This window comes from Betta splendens, chromosome 21 (assembly GCF_900634795.4).
Source record: "Betta splendens chromosome 21, fBetSpl5.4, whole genome shotgun sequence".
Lineage (NCBI taxonomy): Eukaryota > Metazoa > Chordata > Actinopteri > Anabantiformes > Osphronemidae > Betta > Betta splendens.
The window spans coordinates 7479360-7498713 of NC_040899.1; the positions used below are offsets into that span (position 1 = coordinate 7479360).

The 19354-nt window shown below is 51.2% G+C and overlaps 1 protein-coding gene and 1 long non-coding RNA gene across 2 annotated transcripts in view; one reads left to right on the forward strand and one right to left on the reverse strand.

Moving 5' to 3' along the window:
- LOC114846875 (immunoglobulin superfamily member 3-like) overlaps positions 1 to 19017 on the reverse strand; it is a 49745-nt gene extending 30728 nt beyond the window's left edge. Inside the window, 2 exon segments of the mRNA XM_029136073.3 lie at positions 5197 to 5577; positions 18052 to 19017. Coding sequence (XP_028991906.1) covers positions 5197 to 5577; positions 18052 to 18091 — 421 coding nt within the window. The 5' untranslated portion in view covers positions 18092 to 19017.
- LOC121201901 (uncharacterized) lies at positions 10120 to 11293 on the forward strand. Its single transcript, XR_005897087.2, has 3 exons — positions 10120 to 10618; positions 10720 to 10888; positions 11056 to 11293. It is a non-coding gene; the product is annotated as an uncharacterized LOC121201901 (long non-coding RNA).
- Positions 19018 to 19354: the final 337 nt, after the last annotated feature.

Here is a 19354-nt window from a genome sequence, read left to right on the forward strand (position 1 = left end):
TCACAGGTTTGTGTTCTTCCTGACACCTGAGCCGCTTGGGTCCTAATCATTTTCCATCTAAGTGATTAAGGCAGGACCCCACTGTGTTACTGTGGACGCGTGTGCTACAGTGTGAGACACCTGAGTAGAAATAGAATAAAATAGAAACAAATCTGTGGGATTATTTATTTCATTTATAATGGAACCTGACTCGTCAGTAAATTTGTCATGCTCCAGGTTTAATCTGGGACCAGCCAGAGTTAAACCTGTGTGATAGATAGAAATATGAACATCTAGTGCAGTCAGTTCAGTGCGTGCAGTGGAGAGCCTGGCCTGTACAATGGAAGGTGTCTGGTTCCCCATTCAGCAGTGCTTTTTATTCATAGTACACGCTTTCTACTCTGCAGTTACACGTCAACTGCAGTGATCCACTGGCTTGTTAAAGCCCTCTTCAGAGATGCTCAGTAGCTACATGTGTTCCGATGGGAGCACTACAGCATTGTCCCTCTCAGACTCAATTATGGGTGCGACATCTGTCCTGACTGACAGCCTGCTGCGGTGTGCGACTGCAGCCGCGTTTCCCGCCCGTGTCTGCAGGCCCGGTCCGAGTCGCAGGGACGTTAGCGAGCAGAAACCGCTGTGTGCGCGAGATGGGCGAGGGAACGGCAAGCCAGGCCAGACACACTGATAAAATCCGTTTCCCATTTGGAGCCGTGCCTGGTCTGCAGCTTAGAGCCAGCGCAGTGTGTGCATACACGCGTGCAGCGCGGGGAAGGGAATGTGAGTGGACGTCGGGGTTTGCCTGGGGAAGTGTCACAGAGAGGAGATAAAAACGTCCAGCCGCACTCAGGCCTCTGCCTCCAATCGATACCAACAGACACAGAAATACAGCCTCTCTTGTCTTTTCATCTCCACTTTCTCTCCTGGCTTCACCTTTACCTCCAGTACATCTTACTACAGCTTCCTTTGCCCCCCCCCACACACACAGAGCTCCAGCCATATGTAAGACCCTATAGATTTCTTTCTTGCCATTCTTCCACCTCGGCCTTTATTCAATCATTGCTTCCCTCCATAGACATGTGCAGTGTGCTTCAATCCCTTCTTTCTCTGTAAGGATGCTCAACAAAGCGCTGCATGGACAGAACTATAACATCAGGTGATGGGGGTGGGAGTGGGGGGGGGGGGCGAGGGTCAATCAAATCAGGAGCTCTGGGTGGATGGAGGGAGCGAGATTCAGCCGGGAGGAAGGAAAGAAGGCGAGAGGCAGAATGTAGGATGACATCTCCTCATTTGGTCTATCTCATTAAGTGAAGTAGGGAAGTGGAGAAGTGCAACTTGGCAGCACTGAGGCCCCTGTGAAAAGAAAGGCAGGCGAAAGACACAAATCAGACCCACACTCACAACGCTGAGCTCAGCAGAAGCGCGATTCAGCCACCGCCGCTCTGTTTATATGTCGGGGAGTGCATGGGATCGGCTAAGCTAAGGATAATCAACAACCCAGTTCACTGGCCTGCTCCGCAAACACTGGTGCACCAAGGCCACACGTGTGCAGGAACGCACACACTAACAAGATAACTGCATTTTGACCTTGGGTCGACGCTGCCTGGAGTAGAGACAAAGTTTCATTGTGTGAAATTATTCTCACCACCCTAGTCAAGACTGGATAAAAAAGAATGTAGGCCACAAATACAGTGGATATAAAGAGTGTGACTGTGAAAATGGAATATTTGCTGCAGCTTGTTCGGAAATTGATTTGTACAACAGTTTTATTTTACTCTTTAATTAAAAATCCCAGGTCCTCCCTCCTGCTTTTATTCTTCGTTTCCTCCTCAATCTGTGCTGGTTAATTTCCTTCCCAACTTGGTGGTTAGCAGCTGTGTTAACCTTAGGAGTCACACCAGGAAGGGGCTATTTAAAAAGCGTCCCTTCAGCACCAGATGCATTGTGGGAAATGCCTCAGGGAGGTGTAACCAATCAGATTGGAGTCGAGAGGAAGAGCTCATCATTTATTGGTCACACACTCTATTGCACATCGTAACACTACCCGCTTCCAACACCGCTGCTTTCGTCCCCATTCTTCTCTTTTCCAATTTCCTCATTGCTGCCTTTGCGTGCCATAAATCTCGCCTTCTCGTCTTCAAATCCACTCGCCGCCAAACTTAATCTTTTCTAGCGTCGCGTATCCGAAAGTGGAGCCCGCGTTCCTTTTTTCCTGCCCAGGAGTGGTGAAAATCAGAAAGGAGTGAAAATGATTGTGCTTGAAAATGCATCCAGGCTTTGGTTCTCCAGCTCCATTACTGTATTACTACAAGACTGGGAATAGTCGACCGCTGCCAAATGCGGAGGCAAGCGCGTGTACATCTGCCAGCATGGTGACTCCTATGGTGCTTTCTATGGCAGCGAGGGTATATGGGCGCATCGTAAGTAGAAGCTGTGTGATACTTGTCTCCGCAAGGGCTTGTTGTTCCGCTAGCTGTTGGATTCGCTCACACACAGGCTGGTGCGTAGGATGAGGACAACCATGATGGCCATGTCGGGCTGTTGTCCTTTTCTTCTGCAATCTGATGTGTAGGAGGAAGTCAAACACATGCACACGTGCAAAGAAGCCCACGAGAAATTAAATAAGAAAACACTCAAAAGCGACAAATTTAGCGTAGTCAATCGGGGAGATCAGAGAGTGAAGATCAACACTGTAGCCGGAGCTGGAGCTGGAGCTGGAGATGGAGATGGAGATGGAGCTGGAGATGGAGCGCTGCAACAGGCGTGTTTAGCAACCACAACATCATTGTGTGGTGCTTGATTTGACAAATATTTTCTTATTTAGACAAATATTAGTGGGACTCGACTGGTGCCGGGATTTACAGAGGTTTCAACAACGTGGGTCCAGATTTCATTAAGGGCGCGTTCTCTGATTGAACCTCCCCAATCAGTCAGACACGATTAATCAAATCTCCTCATTAGCGACTTCGGCTTTCCAAAGATTACGAGCAAGATGATTGAAATAAAACCATCATTGTGCTGGAGCCGCCGCGTCACTGTGCGAGAGCCAGACTGTGGCAACCCAAGACTCTACGCAGGATGGTTCACTTCCAAGCGAATTAGCATCCTGTCACATTAGCGCAGCCGCAAGAGCATTTGTTCATTCATAAATAATAAAGCCAGACACCGCGTGCGCGCCTTTGTGTTTTTGTTGCTTACTTTTCTACACATTTCCACCATGTGCCTGTTGCAATGTTTTTTCAAATGACAGCTAATTGTTGTGTAATTTAACCTTTTCCTAAGTTGTTTCCCATTGTTTTAGGGTTTAATGAATGTGTGGCGCTTGTAAGGTCGATGGATAATTGTGTTAAATACTTAAAATCTGAATATTGAGCCCAATAATGAAGCAGGATTTGGGCCGTGATCAAGCAGCCTGCGGGCAATAAAGGAGATGTGGAACCTAACCTTTCCCTCCATCACATAGCAATTCTGCATCTCTGCCTGCTCCAGGATTTAGTGGACATTATCCAGAAATGATACCGTGATGCCAAATTATTCCTTTCACGTGTAATATATTACCACACTGCCTAAGGCAAAACTGGCACTTGGGCAGTGAACGGAGCATTTTCTCTGTTCACCCACTACTATTTCATTTGATTAATTTACTACAGCACTGATCGCTGCCTCCAAAACAGCCAGCGTACGGTACAAAGAGAATGTGAGGCCTTTTTCTCCCCATGGAGTCAACCACAGGCACAGCTGACGGTGTCTGGTTGCACTCTACAGACAATGCGCGGCATTAAAACACAGCGTCACAGCATCAGCGCGAGTCCAGGTGCGCTGCAGAAACCGCTCCTCTCCTCGGGCGCCCGGTATTAGGTTCCACATTAAAACCCTGCCCTGCTCTTTGTACGGAGGGGTGAGTGGATGAAACGCAGCCCTGTGAGCGAGCTTTAATGATTCATTCCAGGCACAGATTTATATGTGCTCCTCTCTCCCTACAATTAACCCAACCATCCCAGCAGCAGACGTGCACACGGATACAGACACGGCCTTTTCTGTCTGCCCTCCTTTATCATATCCCTGCTCCCACATCCCCTCTTTAATACTCCTCTCGTACGTGTCCTTCAACATCACCCTTGGAAGTCATGCCTTGAAAGAGAGCCTCTACAAAGGGCCGCGGCGAGAGCAAATTAGAGGAGGAGGCCAGGGCTGATGAATGGAGACAGATGGACGACAATGTGAAAGACGGGGAAAATGGGAAGAGTAGAGGTCTGAGTGGAGACGCCGCGGGAAACGACAGCGGGACGGACGAAGAACGAAGCTACGAAAGAGACCCCGCTGTCGGCCCACGACCTCCGAAACTGGGTTAAGAGGTTAGAACCACAGAAAGAGGCTCAGATAACAAAGTCCCTCAACACCTCTGCTCGCACACTCTACCTCCCTCTCACACAGATCTATAAATACCGCGTGCTATCAGCGGCCCTGTTTTACTGTGCCCTGTGCCTCAGCCCTGCCCCACATTCAGATCGGGCTGCTCATACTCGAAAATACGGCCCGCTCGGGCCCTCATAATAACGCGCATTCAATGAAAAGACACAGCTATCGATCCGGTAAGTGCGCGGTATATTTAGGAAGCATGGATTACTGCCGCCCGAGCGCCGCCGAGCGAAAGAGGAGGCAGGCAAATATTGACGTTCCTCAGTTAAAGGTGCCACACGCGGATTCACCTGGATGAGCTCGGAGACGAGCGGGTGCCAGTCAGACGTTCAGCTACTGAGCGCCTGGTTTGCTCTTGGACCCTGGAAGAGAGTGTGTGTGTGTGTGTGTGTGTGTGTGTGTGTGTGTGTGTACAGAGTGTACATGGAGGAAGAGATGGAGACGAAAGGCTGGATATGCGATCCTCATGCTCATATTCTAATGGATGCATCGCTGTGGCTTCTTTACATTGCTTGCATTACTTGAATTCACAGCATACATGTGTTTGGGGGGGGGGTCTTCCTGAGGCCTCTCAGCCCTCACGGCCTCAAAAGCCCCAGGTTGTGAATGTCTTGCCCTGGGCCCAGCTAGGCAGTTAATGCAGCCATGGAAATTAAAGCTGCTGGAGAGATCATTAGCCGGTGATCTCCGATTCACCGGATTTATTCGCCGATTAGAGTCGGGTCGAAAAAGGACTCGGGGGCTGGATGTGCGTTAAACAACTGTAACCCTGCGGTGCAAGGAGGCGCGGAGACTCACCGGTGAGGTTGGTGCGAGCGCTGTAGGACCCCAGGTACCGGCCGTCCGTGTTGGGCGTGTAGCACTCAAACAGACCCTGGTCGTTGGCCTGGACTTTGGTGATGTGGAGCACGGCGGCGTCGCGGCTCAGCCTCTCCACGTAGATCTCCTTGCTGTTCACCCTCTGGGCGTACACGGCGTAGGCGTAGTTGGGCTGGGCCGTGCTCACGATGCGGATCTCGCGCTCCGGCGCCGACGGCAGGTATATGGACCACTCGAAGTCCTGCTCCACGCCGTCCTTGTAGCCCGTGACGTTGCACCACACGGTGACGTGCGAGCCCTCGGTCCGTATCAGCGGTCCAGTCTGCACCGTGACCACCCGCTGAGCCCGCGCAGCCCCCGCTGTGCACGGGGGGGGGAGAAGCCAGGGAGAGAAGAAAGGGAGAACATTCGTTACAAAACTGCAGATTAAATATTTAGCGGTGGCAGAGTTTATGCACCTCACATCACCCGGGGAGCTCAGAAACAGCTTGACGTGTGCAGCCGAGCGTCGGGCAGAGCGTCGCTGAGGTTAAGGTGTACTCACACACGCGGCCCGGCGCCGAACACCGCGGGCCACTTGATACGCTCGCAGCGGCGCCATCGACTCCGCGCTCTGCTGTTACACGAGCGGGCGTGTTAAAGCCGCCCCCCGCGGTGAGAGGCGAGGCCTTCTGGGAAAAGGGTCAGCGGCGGTTAGAGTCAAACTGGACCGGGTACAGGTGTTTGGGCCGCGACACGGGCTACGCGGGAGCCGCCGGGGCTGCGGCCGAGTCCATAGGACCCGATGAGACAAACATATCGTTGCCACACTGTGAAACCTCCGAAGCACGAGCACGGAGGCGAACAGAGAAACGACTGTACAGCAGATGGCGAGGCTGCTTTTTACTGCCCCGTACGCTTCTCTCCAGCCTATATTTAGGCAACCGACATATGTGGATCTTGCCTCAACCAACCAAACACACACACACACGCGCGCGCGCGCACACACACACACACGCACGTGCACACACACGCACAGAGCATTCACTATTCAGAAAACAACTACAAACATCCCTCTCACTGGGGCCAGAGACAACAAAGCACTTACACATCCCGTCCCCCCCCAAATTCAGACAGAGCGACAAGTATGCTGCTTCCTGTGCACACGAGCAACTGGAGATTGCAGCTGTGTTTGTGTGTGTGCGTGTGTGTGTGTGCGCGTGTGTGTGTGAGAAAGAAAAGTCTGTATCTGTAGGCACAATAGTCGGCATTAATAATTCACCAGAACAGCTTTTTAACTTCAACATCCTCTTCTCTCTCATAGTTAAACTCCACTACTCCCCAACCTTTCATTCATTGTTATTAGTGAACCCACTTACGCCCGTGTTTGTGAGGCCATGCGTGAACATGCGTGGAGGTACGCGTGTGTTACAGTAAAAGGATGTGTGGTGGAGGAGCGAAATCACCTCTCGCAGATTGCACTCACACACACACACACACAGGGATGGTTTGCACCATGTGCACACTTACACGCATTAGGCTTAATGTTCATTTGAGAAACAGGTGGAATTTGGCTGCAGCACAACATAGGAGCCGGTGACATTTACAGCATCCCTCTGCAGTGGGCGACCGCCGTCACTCGGTGCGCGCTGAGGGAGGCGTTAGGTAAGAGAAGCAGCTGCTCTGACTCAGACCATAGTTCCCCGTTTGTCTCCGCCGTGATGTCACAGTGCTAATCTGGCGGCGCCCGGTCTACCCACATCCCGCTCAGATCAGCCCCGAGCCGTAGCGCTGCATCACCGCTTCTCATGTTGCAGCTACTCATCTTGAACTCCTGGAAACATATTACTCACGCGTCCCTAAAAAACCCCCGCTACTCACACTGCGCCGGAGCTTTACCCGCGCTCGCCTGTCTCCTGTCATCCTCCTGAAACCAGCTGCCTCCCTGCTTCTGATTACTCTCATTCCCTTCCTCCGTGTTTCACCCATCGTCAATCCTTCCCGTCGTCCTTCATCTCTCGCTGTATATCCTGTCTGTTCTCGGTGCCTCGCGGTTCTCTGCATCTTTTCAGGCAGGATTTAAGCAGCTCTGTGAAACTTCAAAGTGCCCATCACTCTGCGGGCTGTTTGGAGAGGCTGACAATGACATACCAAACCCCGCAGACCATCAACTGATTGCTCTATTCCAGCACCCTTCCACATTAATCCTCAGCCCGCAACCTTCCCCGCTTCTTCACCTCTGGCTGCGCTGCCTCCATCACAGAGTGCCCATATTTGCTCAACAAGGCCTCGGATTTTCTATTATTAACACTCATCTTCATCTTGGCGCGCTGCGGATGCCGCCTCATCTCTCTGGCTTCCCTCGCCTGTGCGTCATCTCTCAGCCTCCCACGCAGCCCGTCGACTGGACGCGGGAGGCACGCGTCGCGCGTCCGACGACGGCGAGCGGCCGCCGACGGGCGCTCAGAGTGACCTTGCTGCCGGAGAACGCGGCGCAACGAGAGCAGATGACGACAAACGCACACAAAGCTGCAAAGAGGATTATGCTAAGTGGAAGACGGGGGGTTAAAGACTAATCCAATCATTTGCGGTCAGTATCTTATTCTCAGTGGAAACAGCCGTGAGCACAATCAGCCACGCCTACTGCTCTCATCGTCGCTTTTCTATGACACTTGATAATTATACACCTTCCTAGGTGTGTAATAACCACACAGCAGGGTGTAAATGACACAGAGGACATTCACAGCAGAGCAGTGCTGGTGTGAATGTCTGTGCTGTCCGTCACCCAACAGAATGATCAATAACCTTGCTCTTCCTGTTAGCATTCACATATATGTTATACGATGGGGTCTGTGACTCGAAGGAAGCATCAGCATCATCATCACATATGAATGATGTCTGCAGTTTCTGCTGCCGCTTTGTGGTTGCACACAATGATGAGTATTAGATCAACACACGCAAAATAGACCAGTAACAAATGAAGTGTTGTGACGTGAAAAAGTCCATTAGCTACTTTTAAAAGCCCTGATATTCAGCTTTTGCGCGTGTGCTCGTCGTAAGACAGAAATACTAAACGTTCTACACAGGAAAAAATGAAATAAAATGTCACGTCCATGGAGAAATTATTATTCAGCAAAAGAATGTTTGTAGTATTGTTATGTAAGGCCTCAGAACCTGATGCAACTGAACCAACGGAGACGTAGACAAGGAGTTTTGTTCTGCTGTTCTCTTGATATTATTTACCACAACTTTGTCTAATATGAGAGAGAGAATAATTTCAAGTACTAATACCAATAATAATATGATTCTATGGATTCGGACTGAGGTGAATTTTGGAGCTTATTATATCCTCTAATGGTTTAAATGAACCGAAACCTTTCACCTAAAAAAATCTTTCTGCATAAACTTTCAGGCAGAGCTAAAAAGTGTGGGAACCGAAGTAACTTCAGAAAGGGAAGGATGAATTAATTATGAACACGCTTGGTGGATGTAAAAAAAAAAAAAAAAAAAAAGAGGACCCAGTCAATGTCCTATCCCCCAAGGGAGGTTCACACTCATCCAAGAGATCTAAAATCTTGTGAGGATTCTCAGACGGCGAGGTAGCGAGGAGGAGAGGACAGGATCGCACGGAGAGAGGAGACGGGAGGAAGAGGAGGAAAAGGGAGGAAGCTGGAGCAAAACAACAGCTGCCTCCAGGGTCCAGAGCGCCACCAAAAACAGGGGATTAAAGGAATGGACCGCAGGTGCCGCTGCTCAAAATACACTGAACAGAACATGTGACAAAGACAATTAAACACTGGACGGAGATGAAGAGCATAGGAGCGTTCATTCTCACCAGTGGCTCCAAAAAACGCCCCGCCTTTCTCCCTCCAGGGCCCCGAAAGCGTTTGACCCTGTTAACATCATTACCAGAGAGAGAGCAGGAGTGTGTGAGAGACACAGAGATTCCAAGATGAGGGGAAAATTGGAGGGAGAAAGATAAAAGTGGCAGGAACGAACGACGAGGAGACCTTTTCATGTGGAAAGCGCTGGCGTTTAGCGCGGACGTGGGCTCGGCACAATGCGAATCCAGCCCGATGAAACCAAACAGGGCCGTCATTATGTCCCGCGGCCTGTAAGATCATAATTGCCTCATCTTTCATTTCATCTCGCCGTCTTCATCAAAATTTGATCCGAGCGGATCTCCGCTCTCCGCCGGCGCCGGTGTGATGCAGGAGCGCGAGGCCGCTCGCTCGTCATCGCTCACGGCCGCGGGTACACGCGCAAATCACAGCGTGGCTAATTACGAAGGCTCGCAGCTCTCAGAGTCATGGACCTGCGGTGGACTGAAGGCAGCGCTAATAATTACACTTCACACGTCATCCTCTCACTCTTGTTCTTCCCGTGGTGATAGTAATAATAATCGCCCGCATCAGAACGGTGAAACCGGCGAAACGCACGCTGTGGATGGAAAGTGAACAAATCCCAGGTCCACGTCCTGATTCATTATCTGGAAATGTTTTAAGTGGATATTAGAAAAAGCTAGCTCGTTTTCGGCGATCAAGGGAAAACGAGAGTCGAAGCCGCTGGACGCCTGTCGGCTGGAAAACAGGTGCGAGGCCGAGTGCGCCTCGCGTCGAGAAATGTGGGACGGGAGAGAGATGCAGCGCTGCAGAGTTCATTAGGGGTTGTCCCGGCTGTCCAGTTGGACCACTAACAGCTGACACACGGAACAACTGGCCATTACACCCACGCAGCTCTAATCAGAGCGGGAACAAGGGGGGAGAGAGAGAGAGAGAGAGAGAGAGAGAGAGAGAGAGAGAGAGAGAGAGAGAGAGAGAGAGAGAGAGAGAGAGAGAGAGAGAGAGAGAGGGGAGAGAGAGAGAGAGAGAGAGGGAGAGAGAGAGGCAGCAGAGTTTCCTCTCCAGTGAAGGAGAGGCAGGTAACGGTTAGCGGTACAAAATTACAGGGAAGGGGAAACTCACCAGGGGATTTTTGGAGGGCTCCACATCCCGCTTTGTGATGCTTTCAAAAAAAGGAAACAAGCAGATGACAAGGGAAGAAGCAGGCATGGAGTGTGTGTGTACGCAGGTACATGTTACAGTTTATGTACAGTAATCTGTGTGTACTTTTGTTCTCAGACGTTAGTCGCCGACTCCCCACAGGCAGCGTAAGTGCCCTGTTAAATCTGCGCCCAGCCCGGGGAGAGGCGAAGTCGGGGAAGAAACGAGTCGCTTGAAGATGGCTCCATCACCCCGGAGCACCGACGCGCACGACGGCAAATCGTCTGCCGACGATTACTCTGATGACGGGCGATGGAGGCCGAGGCATCTCCACAAGCAGAGGAGGCGAGCCTAATGTTAGATACCGTGGTTCGCTGCTGCACGGCAGGAGGAGAGTTGATCACAGAATGGACTAAGGTCCCTGCGAAACAATAATGGAAGTCAGTGCATAAAGGAAGAAGCGGGCTATTTTATGAACTTATATTTCTGTTATTTCCCAGTTGCTTCTCGGCAGTTAAGTCCTATTTTCTTACGTCCACAGTCTTCGTGTTACTCCAGGATCCTCCCATCCTGTTGTTAACTAGTCCTAATGTATGGACCCCCTGGGCTACAACGGTGAGGACCTCACCTGTGCTCCTGGCCATAACAGCTGGTACAATAAGACTGGACCTGAATGGAAACAATGGGGAGGTTGAAGCCTGGCTCATTCTGTAGGTGTCCCTCTTCAACTGCACTCAGCTGTGCATTTATCATAAATGCTATTTTTTGTATGTGGGCCGATTCATATTTGCTGCTTTCCATTTCTGTTGCCTGTAGTATTTGTCAATAGTGTCAACAACACAGAGCGGATCATAATCTATACTTCTCTTCTGAACAGCTGCCTCCTTATCCTCCCTCCCACACCCTGAGTTGCTTCTCTTTCCTGCCGGACCACGACGGACGGAAAACAAGCTTTTTTAGCTCTATCGAGCGATTGCTCCGCGCAAATAATCAAGACTGTGATTCCTCTGATCTATTTAAAAACTTTTTGATCGAACATTTTCAATCTAATTGTTTTTCCTCCTCTTCACGTGGCAGAACCAGTCTGTGCAATGCTGCGGTATGTGTCTCTGATGGGATGAAGTCAATATAATTACTTTGGCCCTTTAACGGGGACTGATTAGCTCAACCTGCTACTCAGCTTTGCAGCGATGCAGCAGCAGGCCACAGGGAGCTCATGATCAAAGCTACGCCATCCCCACGCGCGCCAGGTAACGCCAACAGAAGTATTAATGCGACGGAAGCCCGAAGACACAGCTGGGAACCTAAAGGGACACGGGAAAACAAACCTGGCGTTGGAGATGAACTCAATGTGCTGCAAAAGTCCTACAAGCCAACGATGCCAGGATCAAACAAGTCGTACACGCCCACGCGCAAACATTGAATATCACATATTTGAATCATAATAAGGCCCATGTGATACTATACAAGAACTTATAACGAGAACTTCACTCAACCCCCGCGGCAACGAGACGAGCGATCAATCAACCGATTCACATAAATAACCCCAAAGTACTGAAGTAATTACACTCTCCATCATTTTCCTATTGAGCTTTTCTTTTACATTATGCCGCACAGATCAGGGAAATGACAAATGTGCAACTTTTAAATCCCGCACAACAGCGTCGTGCTTCTCGACAGCATCTGGACAGGGGAGATATGATAACGATTACACAAACATGCACATCCTGCTTGTTTGCCTCCTGCAAAGGGCAAACACAGAGTCTGATCTAAACGGGTAAACATTTACAGTGGGACAGATGGTTACAGTTAGTGGCTACGGGAGGAACGGGCCGTGCCGCGTGGAGGGTTTGGGTTAAGAGTTAAAGTCACAGCGAACATGTGCCTGAACTGAAGGGACGATGGAGAGGAGTATTCAACTGCATGCTCTGCAGCCATGCACACACACACACACACACACACACACACACACACACACACACACACACACACACACACAAACCAACGCAGCACATCACGGGCCTCCATCTATTCCCCTGGGTAAATCCATTAACCCCATATGGACACCTGCTACCCCGCTAACCTCATCTCCCCAGCTCCGTCCTGCGTGGACCCCCCCCCCCATCCCATCCCCCTCCAAAGGCGCCCATCCTCCAACCTCGTCTGCACGACAAAGGAGAGTGATTTCAATACAAAAAAAGGTTATTTTCTGTTACAGTGAATTCAACTGAACGCTGTAAAAGAAAACAAGGCTGTAAAAAAAAAAAAAACTCCACTATCTTCAGTCCTTATCCATCTTGTGCACAATTAAGCCTGACAGCTGTATCTCCTTTATGTACAGTGGTTAGTTTTTGTGTGACTGGCAGCTTGCTATCACTTCCCACGTTTGTGCATTAAGCTGCAGATTGGAAAGGAAACTAATTAACTATTAATTAGTCTACTTCAAACAGAGTATTTTTTCTGCCATTGTCAGTCATTTTGCCTTTCAGGCAGTAAAAGACATGCGATTGTAAATTCATGCATTTATGCATAAGCAATTAGATGCACAAACACGCACATGCATCTCTTTGGCTTTAGGTGCGATGTGGAAAAAAAAAAGGAAGAGCATGAAACGAAGTGGAAAAGTCGGTGGAGTGCTTTTCATTGTTATGTAAGAAAGTTTTTAATGGGGCTAAAAACGATTCAGCACGCGTGTAGACATGTACTCGGCCGCGCTCATCTGTCCCTGAACATGCAAAGCGTTACTGAATAAGCATCGGCGGCGTGCAGGTGGGGAGCGGTCGCCATGGCGACTGCGCCTGGCTTGCAACCGCTCGGGTGCAGGATCGAGCAAGGCAGCGGCGGAGCGGCGGCCGCCGTGGGGGCTTCTGCCTGTGCAACCAAACACATGAAGCCGGGACAGAATGCACTTCAATCGCATCAGTGTGAGCTTTGAGTTGAGTCACTTCCTTTTTTATCTAAGTCATCATTGCTCCCAACATCAAACAGCACCGCGGGGGGGAGGAGCAGACTAATCCGAGAGGTTTAGCAGCCTGGGTTTGTCTTGTGAACGGTCAAAAAAGACAGTTGGGCGTTTGCAGGTAGATGTAGCTGTTAAATGCTGATTCCTCCCCAGACACTGTGAAGGAGATGGAAATATCTGCTTTGACTCTTGAGGCCGGTTCGCAATTAGTGTTCTTTGAAGAGGAGGTGGGCTTGGCACTGTATTGTTTAGAAAAGAGTGGGGGAGGAAGGGAGGTCAGGGGCTATTCTCTGAAGGAGGAGGGGGAGGCGGCTGGAGTGGCTTTTAAAGTGGGAGTGAGGCGAGGCAGAGGTCCATGCAAATCGGCCCAAAGGAGCATCTGGCTAAAGGGCTGTTGGCGGGTTGTTATCTTCAAACACGGGAGACAATCCGAGGCGTGAAGAGACGAGCACGGCCGCGCAGCGTCCGAGGGTCCTGACCGCTATCTGGAGGTGCCGCCGCCAGAATCTAAATCAGACTCGGAGCAGACGCTGCCTCTTTCCCCGTCTCCAGCCACAGCCACTCTCCTGATGCGCTGTGACAGGCAGGAAGTCTCCCTCAAGAACTTTGTTTCACTTCACACAGTCACTCATCTTCCCCGTGTGAAGCGGAGAGACTACGGCTCAGATCTGGGTCACGGGGGAGGATCGTCACAAAAATAAAATAATAAAATCTAGCCGTGATTATCCACAACCAACTCCAGTGTTTGACTTATTGCTCAGTTCGCAATTAAGTTCAGCCGCTTCAATCTCAAACGTCTTTAAGACGTTTCCTTGATGTTTTCTGAAGGCTCAAACGAAAGGGGAGTTGTTTTATTCCCCAGCACAGGCCTTGAAGAGGGAGGAGGGAACCTGATAGCTGAGGACTGTGCCGTGGTTGAGTGGGAGTTTCAGTATCTGGCTGTGAAGCCTGTATTACACAGCAATTACTCACCCTGTGGGTTGTACACAGTCGTAACCAGTTTGACTTGTCCACCAGCACAAACACCCCCATGGCAGCACAGTCACCCGCCTTTCATCCCCTTCCATCGATCCAGGCGAACACGAGCTGGCTGACCTGAGGACGGCCCGTTCCTATTCATCACGCCTCTCGGGTTTAACCGACCTCGACTGAGAACGTCCCGCGCGCTCGGGAAGTGACAGGCGAGCGAGCGCCGGCGCTTCTGCCGCTTGTATTTTGTCAGTTCAGTCAACAACGCTATGATACGAGAAATAACACAGTAGCACAGAAGGCGCCTTGTCCCGGGTACACGACGATGTGGGTCTAATGCGTGTGATGCAAACCAGAGAATGTAGCAGGCACATGAAATAGGAAAAAAACAAAGGGGAGCAAAGAGCGCCGTGATGAGACAGCTGCACAAGGAGGAAGGAGGTCCTCGGCTTCTGGTGGCGAAATGTCACAAATAATGACTAACAAAAGTTTGGACGATCGCGCGCCTGCGCTCCCAACTCCTCCACAGCTTATTAAACATAGCTTCACCCCTGTGACGTCACGACCAGATTCACCCCAATCCTCAAAAACACAAACGACCTAGAACCAATGGTACGATAATTAATCTCTATGAAAATGATGAATAGAAGTGTGATTCACGGGCGGCCGCCTCGTCTGCTAAGCACGATGACAGCTCCGATGTGACGGGGGCGCGTACGGCTGCCAACGCAACTGGCATGCCGACGTGCTAACGCTAATGACTCCACCGCTGAGCAATAGGATGAACGCGGAGATACAGGGGAGCGCCGATGCAGCCAAAACGCCTCACGACGCCGCTTAATCTCCGGCTGATTAGCCACGAACTCCCCACCAACCCCACAACGAGCGGGTGCCACTGCTGAAATGGAGCTAGAGCAGAGCTGTATAGCGCATTAGCCCTGGACTGGACGCGGCCCAGTTGTCCAAACAGCCGGTGCTGCTGGTATGCTCCGCTGTCTAGACGCCGCTCACGCACACACAGGAAGGACTCGCGCATGTGTGGCAGCAGCTGACTGGAGGCGGGATGAGGCGCACGACCCAAAGTCACTGTGGGGGGTTGGGGGGGTGGGGGGGTCCAGTTGTCCCCGGCGCCCGGGAGAGAGGCGCGGCCGGGCCGGGCTTCGGGGAGCAGCCCGGCGACGTCTGGATGCTGATAAAGTTTGAAATGCCTCCGAGTGGAACCCGACGGGTCACTGGAAACAGAAATGAGTTCCACGCCGGCCTCTGACGGAGTCGGTCCCTCGGACACATTTCTAATCAACCCGCTGTTAAATATCGCTCTTACATTGGTGGCATTGTGGGATAATTGTCACACGACCACATGGAAAACATAATCTTCTGTTAAGTGGCTGTAAGTGGAGCCCGTCCACCAACATACAAATGAATGGCAGGCAGTCAGCGCTCTGAAGGCCCATTACGCCGTCCGACTGGAGCGCTTCTACACACTTGGCTTCAGAGTCCATCTGCTGAGACGCATCCACTTGGATGACGCTGCTACAAAACTTTCCCTTCAATCGATAGAAGTGTAACAGGCGACCGTCGCCCAAAATAGCATCAACGATCGCACTAGAAATAAAGGAACCCGACGAGCACGGTGAAAAGCAAGCCGCTCCTCTGATCATTAATCGGGACGGGCTGCACAAACTAAATGCATTCATCTGCTTGAGGCTTTTTTGCTCTCGACAACGCAAAGCTGCTCCGAGACCAGCTGATGAACAGAACCGGTGGCAGCTCATTAGAACCTGGGCTGCTTCGCTGTCAGCCCGTTCAACAGAAACCACTCACGCCTGGAAAACTTAAGTTATATAAACCCGCGCGGCTTCAGGTGCTCTGGGTTTCAAACACACAATAACCCCCCCCCCACACACACACACACACACACACACACACACGCCAAACACATGGCACCGGCCTCTCTCTCTGTGGGGGAGAAGGAGACATCCTGATGGTGGAGCTAATAAACATTCGCTCCTCCAGGCGAGGCTTTTTTTATATACGCTTTATATCACACACCCCGGTGCCACACAGACGCCCGTGGACGCACACTCACTCACACCTGCTTGCAAACTCAGCAGCATAAATAACCCCATAGAAGAATTTCCAGCCAAAATCGCCGCGGCGATGGCACCTCTGGGCTCAACGATGACTATGACACTTGCCGTCTAACACAGCTGTCACCCACCTTTATTTGATTCCCCTCCTCCCCCCCCACAGCTAGTGCGAACACGTGTCCTCGCTGTCACATGCGACCGTACGACAGATGATCAAAAAAAAAAAAAAAAATAGACACTATCACAGATGCTCGTGCGCGTACGAGTCCCTGGAACCGATAAATCATTGATGGAGTAATTTTCATATGTTATCATGTGATGTGCTATTAATACCTTAGCATCACGGTTGCATCCTTCATTGAGATGGAGCGGCCTCCCTGTTGTGGGGGGGTTTAGGTGGGTGCAGTGAAATGGTAAACGATTCTTGTTGCCGGCTGCATAATTGAAAATGCATCACAATGAGAGGCCTTTTTTTTTCTTGGTGGTTCAATCAAACCCAGTTCCCATGACTCCACTTTCAAACAACCTCAGCTGGATGACTGAGAATCTACAGAGCCTATTTAAACTCGATTCTCTTTTTTTATGAACACGTGCTATTTCAGTGTGACGTCCTGATGACATCATCAGTCGGATACTTCACAGCTGCAGGTTGAAGTCGCCGCTTCATTCGTCTGTTCCCACAGAGGCTATAATCTATTCACATATCAAAGGCTAAAGTCAAATGTTCTGCAAAGGAAGAGATGTAAAAACTGCTGTAATAATAAATATTTCTAATTTTAAGATGAGGAGGATCAGAAAATGGCACGAGTGGCCTTGTGATTTGTGCCAGCGATCCAGTGCATAAAACCAAAGCTTCTCCTCTCACACATGACATTCTCCTCCACCTCAAACCGCTTTCACTCCAACCAAATGATTCATGCCTATTACGTAATATAAAGCCCTCCTTAATGCTGCCTACATTACAGACAGGACCTGCGCTGAGCGCGTGCACTCTGCCTCAGCTCGGCTCGTTTGTCGGGGGCCGACTCGCGCCCCCCCCCCCCCAGTGAAAGTGGCTTCAGATGGGCTGAGGGGGGCCGCGGAGCAAGGCGCTGCTTAGTAATCCTCTTGGCCGAGTGGGGGGCCTCCAGTGGGCCAATCTCCCACTCCCACCCCCTCCTCCCCCGTCCCCACCAACAGGCCTCCCAGTCCAGGAACAGAAAAGCCATCTGGTGTTTGTTTGGGACAGTCCACAGGCAGGATGCGGTGTGTGTGTGTGTGTGTGTGTGTGTGTGTGTGTGTGTGTGTGTGTGTGTGTGTGTGTGTGTGTGTGTGTGTGTGTCAGCAGCCTCGGCCCTGGGTGGACTTTTGCAAGCGTCGCTGTGTTCCACGGGGTGCGAAAGCTCCAACTTGTATTTGTCTGTGAAATCCAATAAACTGCAGCTCACGTGACGAACGTGTGAGCGGCTCCAGTGGCTGGAAGACTTCATGTTAGTGCTGGTGTGTGATCCAGGTGTGTACATGATGCCCGTCTATCAGTGTGTGACCACATCAGCTCTTTAACACCGGGGGTCCTACTGTCAGGGTTAATCTGCGAATCAAGTCCAAATATCACATTAACCTAGTTCAAGACGCGCGCGTGCACGCACACACGCACGCGCGCACACAGCTGTCCCCGGGCATCTGTTATTATTGCAGTGATTACTCTACTTCCACCTGACTCATGACGACTAGTAGTCGCTTTCCCGAGCGAGCCGCTGCGACGCACGCGCCTCGCACAGGTGTGACCGTCGGGCGGCTCGTTAACCGAACCCGACGCGGGGGAAGAGAATCGTGCCGAACCGCGGGCTGACAGCTTCTCCGGAGCACTTACCGAGCAGCGCGCAGGCAAGAAGGAGCGCACCGGTTGCCATTGCGTGCGTGTCTTGCCCCGCGGATTCCCTTCCAACGCTCCCGTTCGGTGAGGACGCGCGGTCCGGCCGGGGTTCGGCAACGTGCTCAACTGCAGGTCCCGAATCCGAAGAGAAGAAGGTCCCCGAATCCCGGGAGACAAAAGCGGCCGGTGCTCGTGCTGAAGGTCCACAGCCGGCGGGTCCGGCGGGCTGCCCGCGTGCGGTTCCCCTCCACAGCGTCCTTCTCCAGCAAGAAAAGCCTCGGGTGTCGCGTTCCCCTCGCGCGCACCCTCACCTATCGCTTTTTTCTTCCCTGCTCGCTGACGACGTGTGCGTCTACCAGGCGCCTAGGCGACCCAGCCCACTCCCCGTACGCATCCGAGACTGCGGAGCAATTCACACTCTCAGCCTCCTCTGTAAAAAAAAAAAAAAAAAAAAAAAAGTCCAGCGTGCCTTACGCGTATTTAGATTGGCTACCTGGTGGAAGACAGGAGGCTGTGGAGTCGGGATGAAACGAGCCGTTGCTAATTGTTGTCCCCTGTACTGATGGTGGAGCGGATCGCAGTCCACGCAAGCTCTGGCTTTCTCCACGGCAAATCCCGGAGACTATAATCAATCTCCCACTATCGCTCCGCAGAAAACCCAATGGGCGGGCGCTCCAGACGAAGCAGACGCGGCTCTGCGCTCTGACACAATACACCCAATTAATCAATGGATATTTTAACTACAAACATTATGCTGGCACTTGTTCGCCTAATACACCTGCGCCAGTAAGTCATAATTCATCATGCCCTATTACGCATAAAAAAAGCTGTGCAGGCGTCTGCGTGAAACATTATTCAGCGTATTTCACGGCGGCGCTCGTCCGGGATCCGTCGGACTAAACGCCAATCTGGTCAAGCAGTTTCCGTCCCTTCCCTGTTTCCGGCTCGAGCCGCTACTTTTGTTCGACCGGCCGGCAGTTTGAAAAAAGTTCCCACCGTGCCGCCCGCCCCCATCCACCAACAAAGACCACGCCCGGCCACGTGGGACGAGGCGCCGGCCGCCGTGGGGGGAGGCACGATTTGCATTTCTGAATTTAAATTCCAGGTCAGGTCGGCGATGGTCTGGGTGGGAGCGTAATTAAAGATACCAGTTTTCCCTAGTATGAGTCATTATAGCAGAAAATGACAGTAAACTTATACAAGTGCACAATTAAAACTGTAACAAATTCATCATTATTAATAGCAAGGCTTTTATTGTTGATGTTTACATGTCTCGTGCTGATTGTAAAAGTAACCTCCT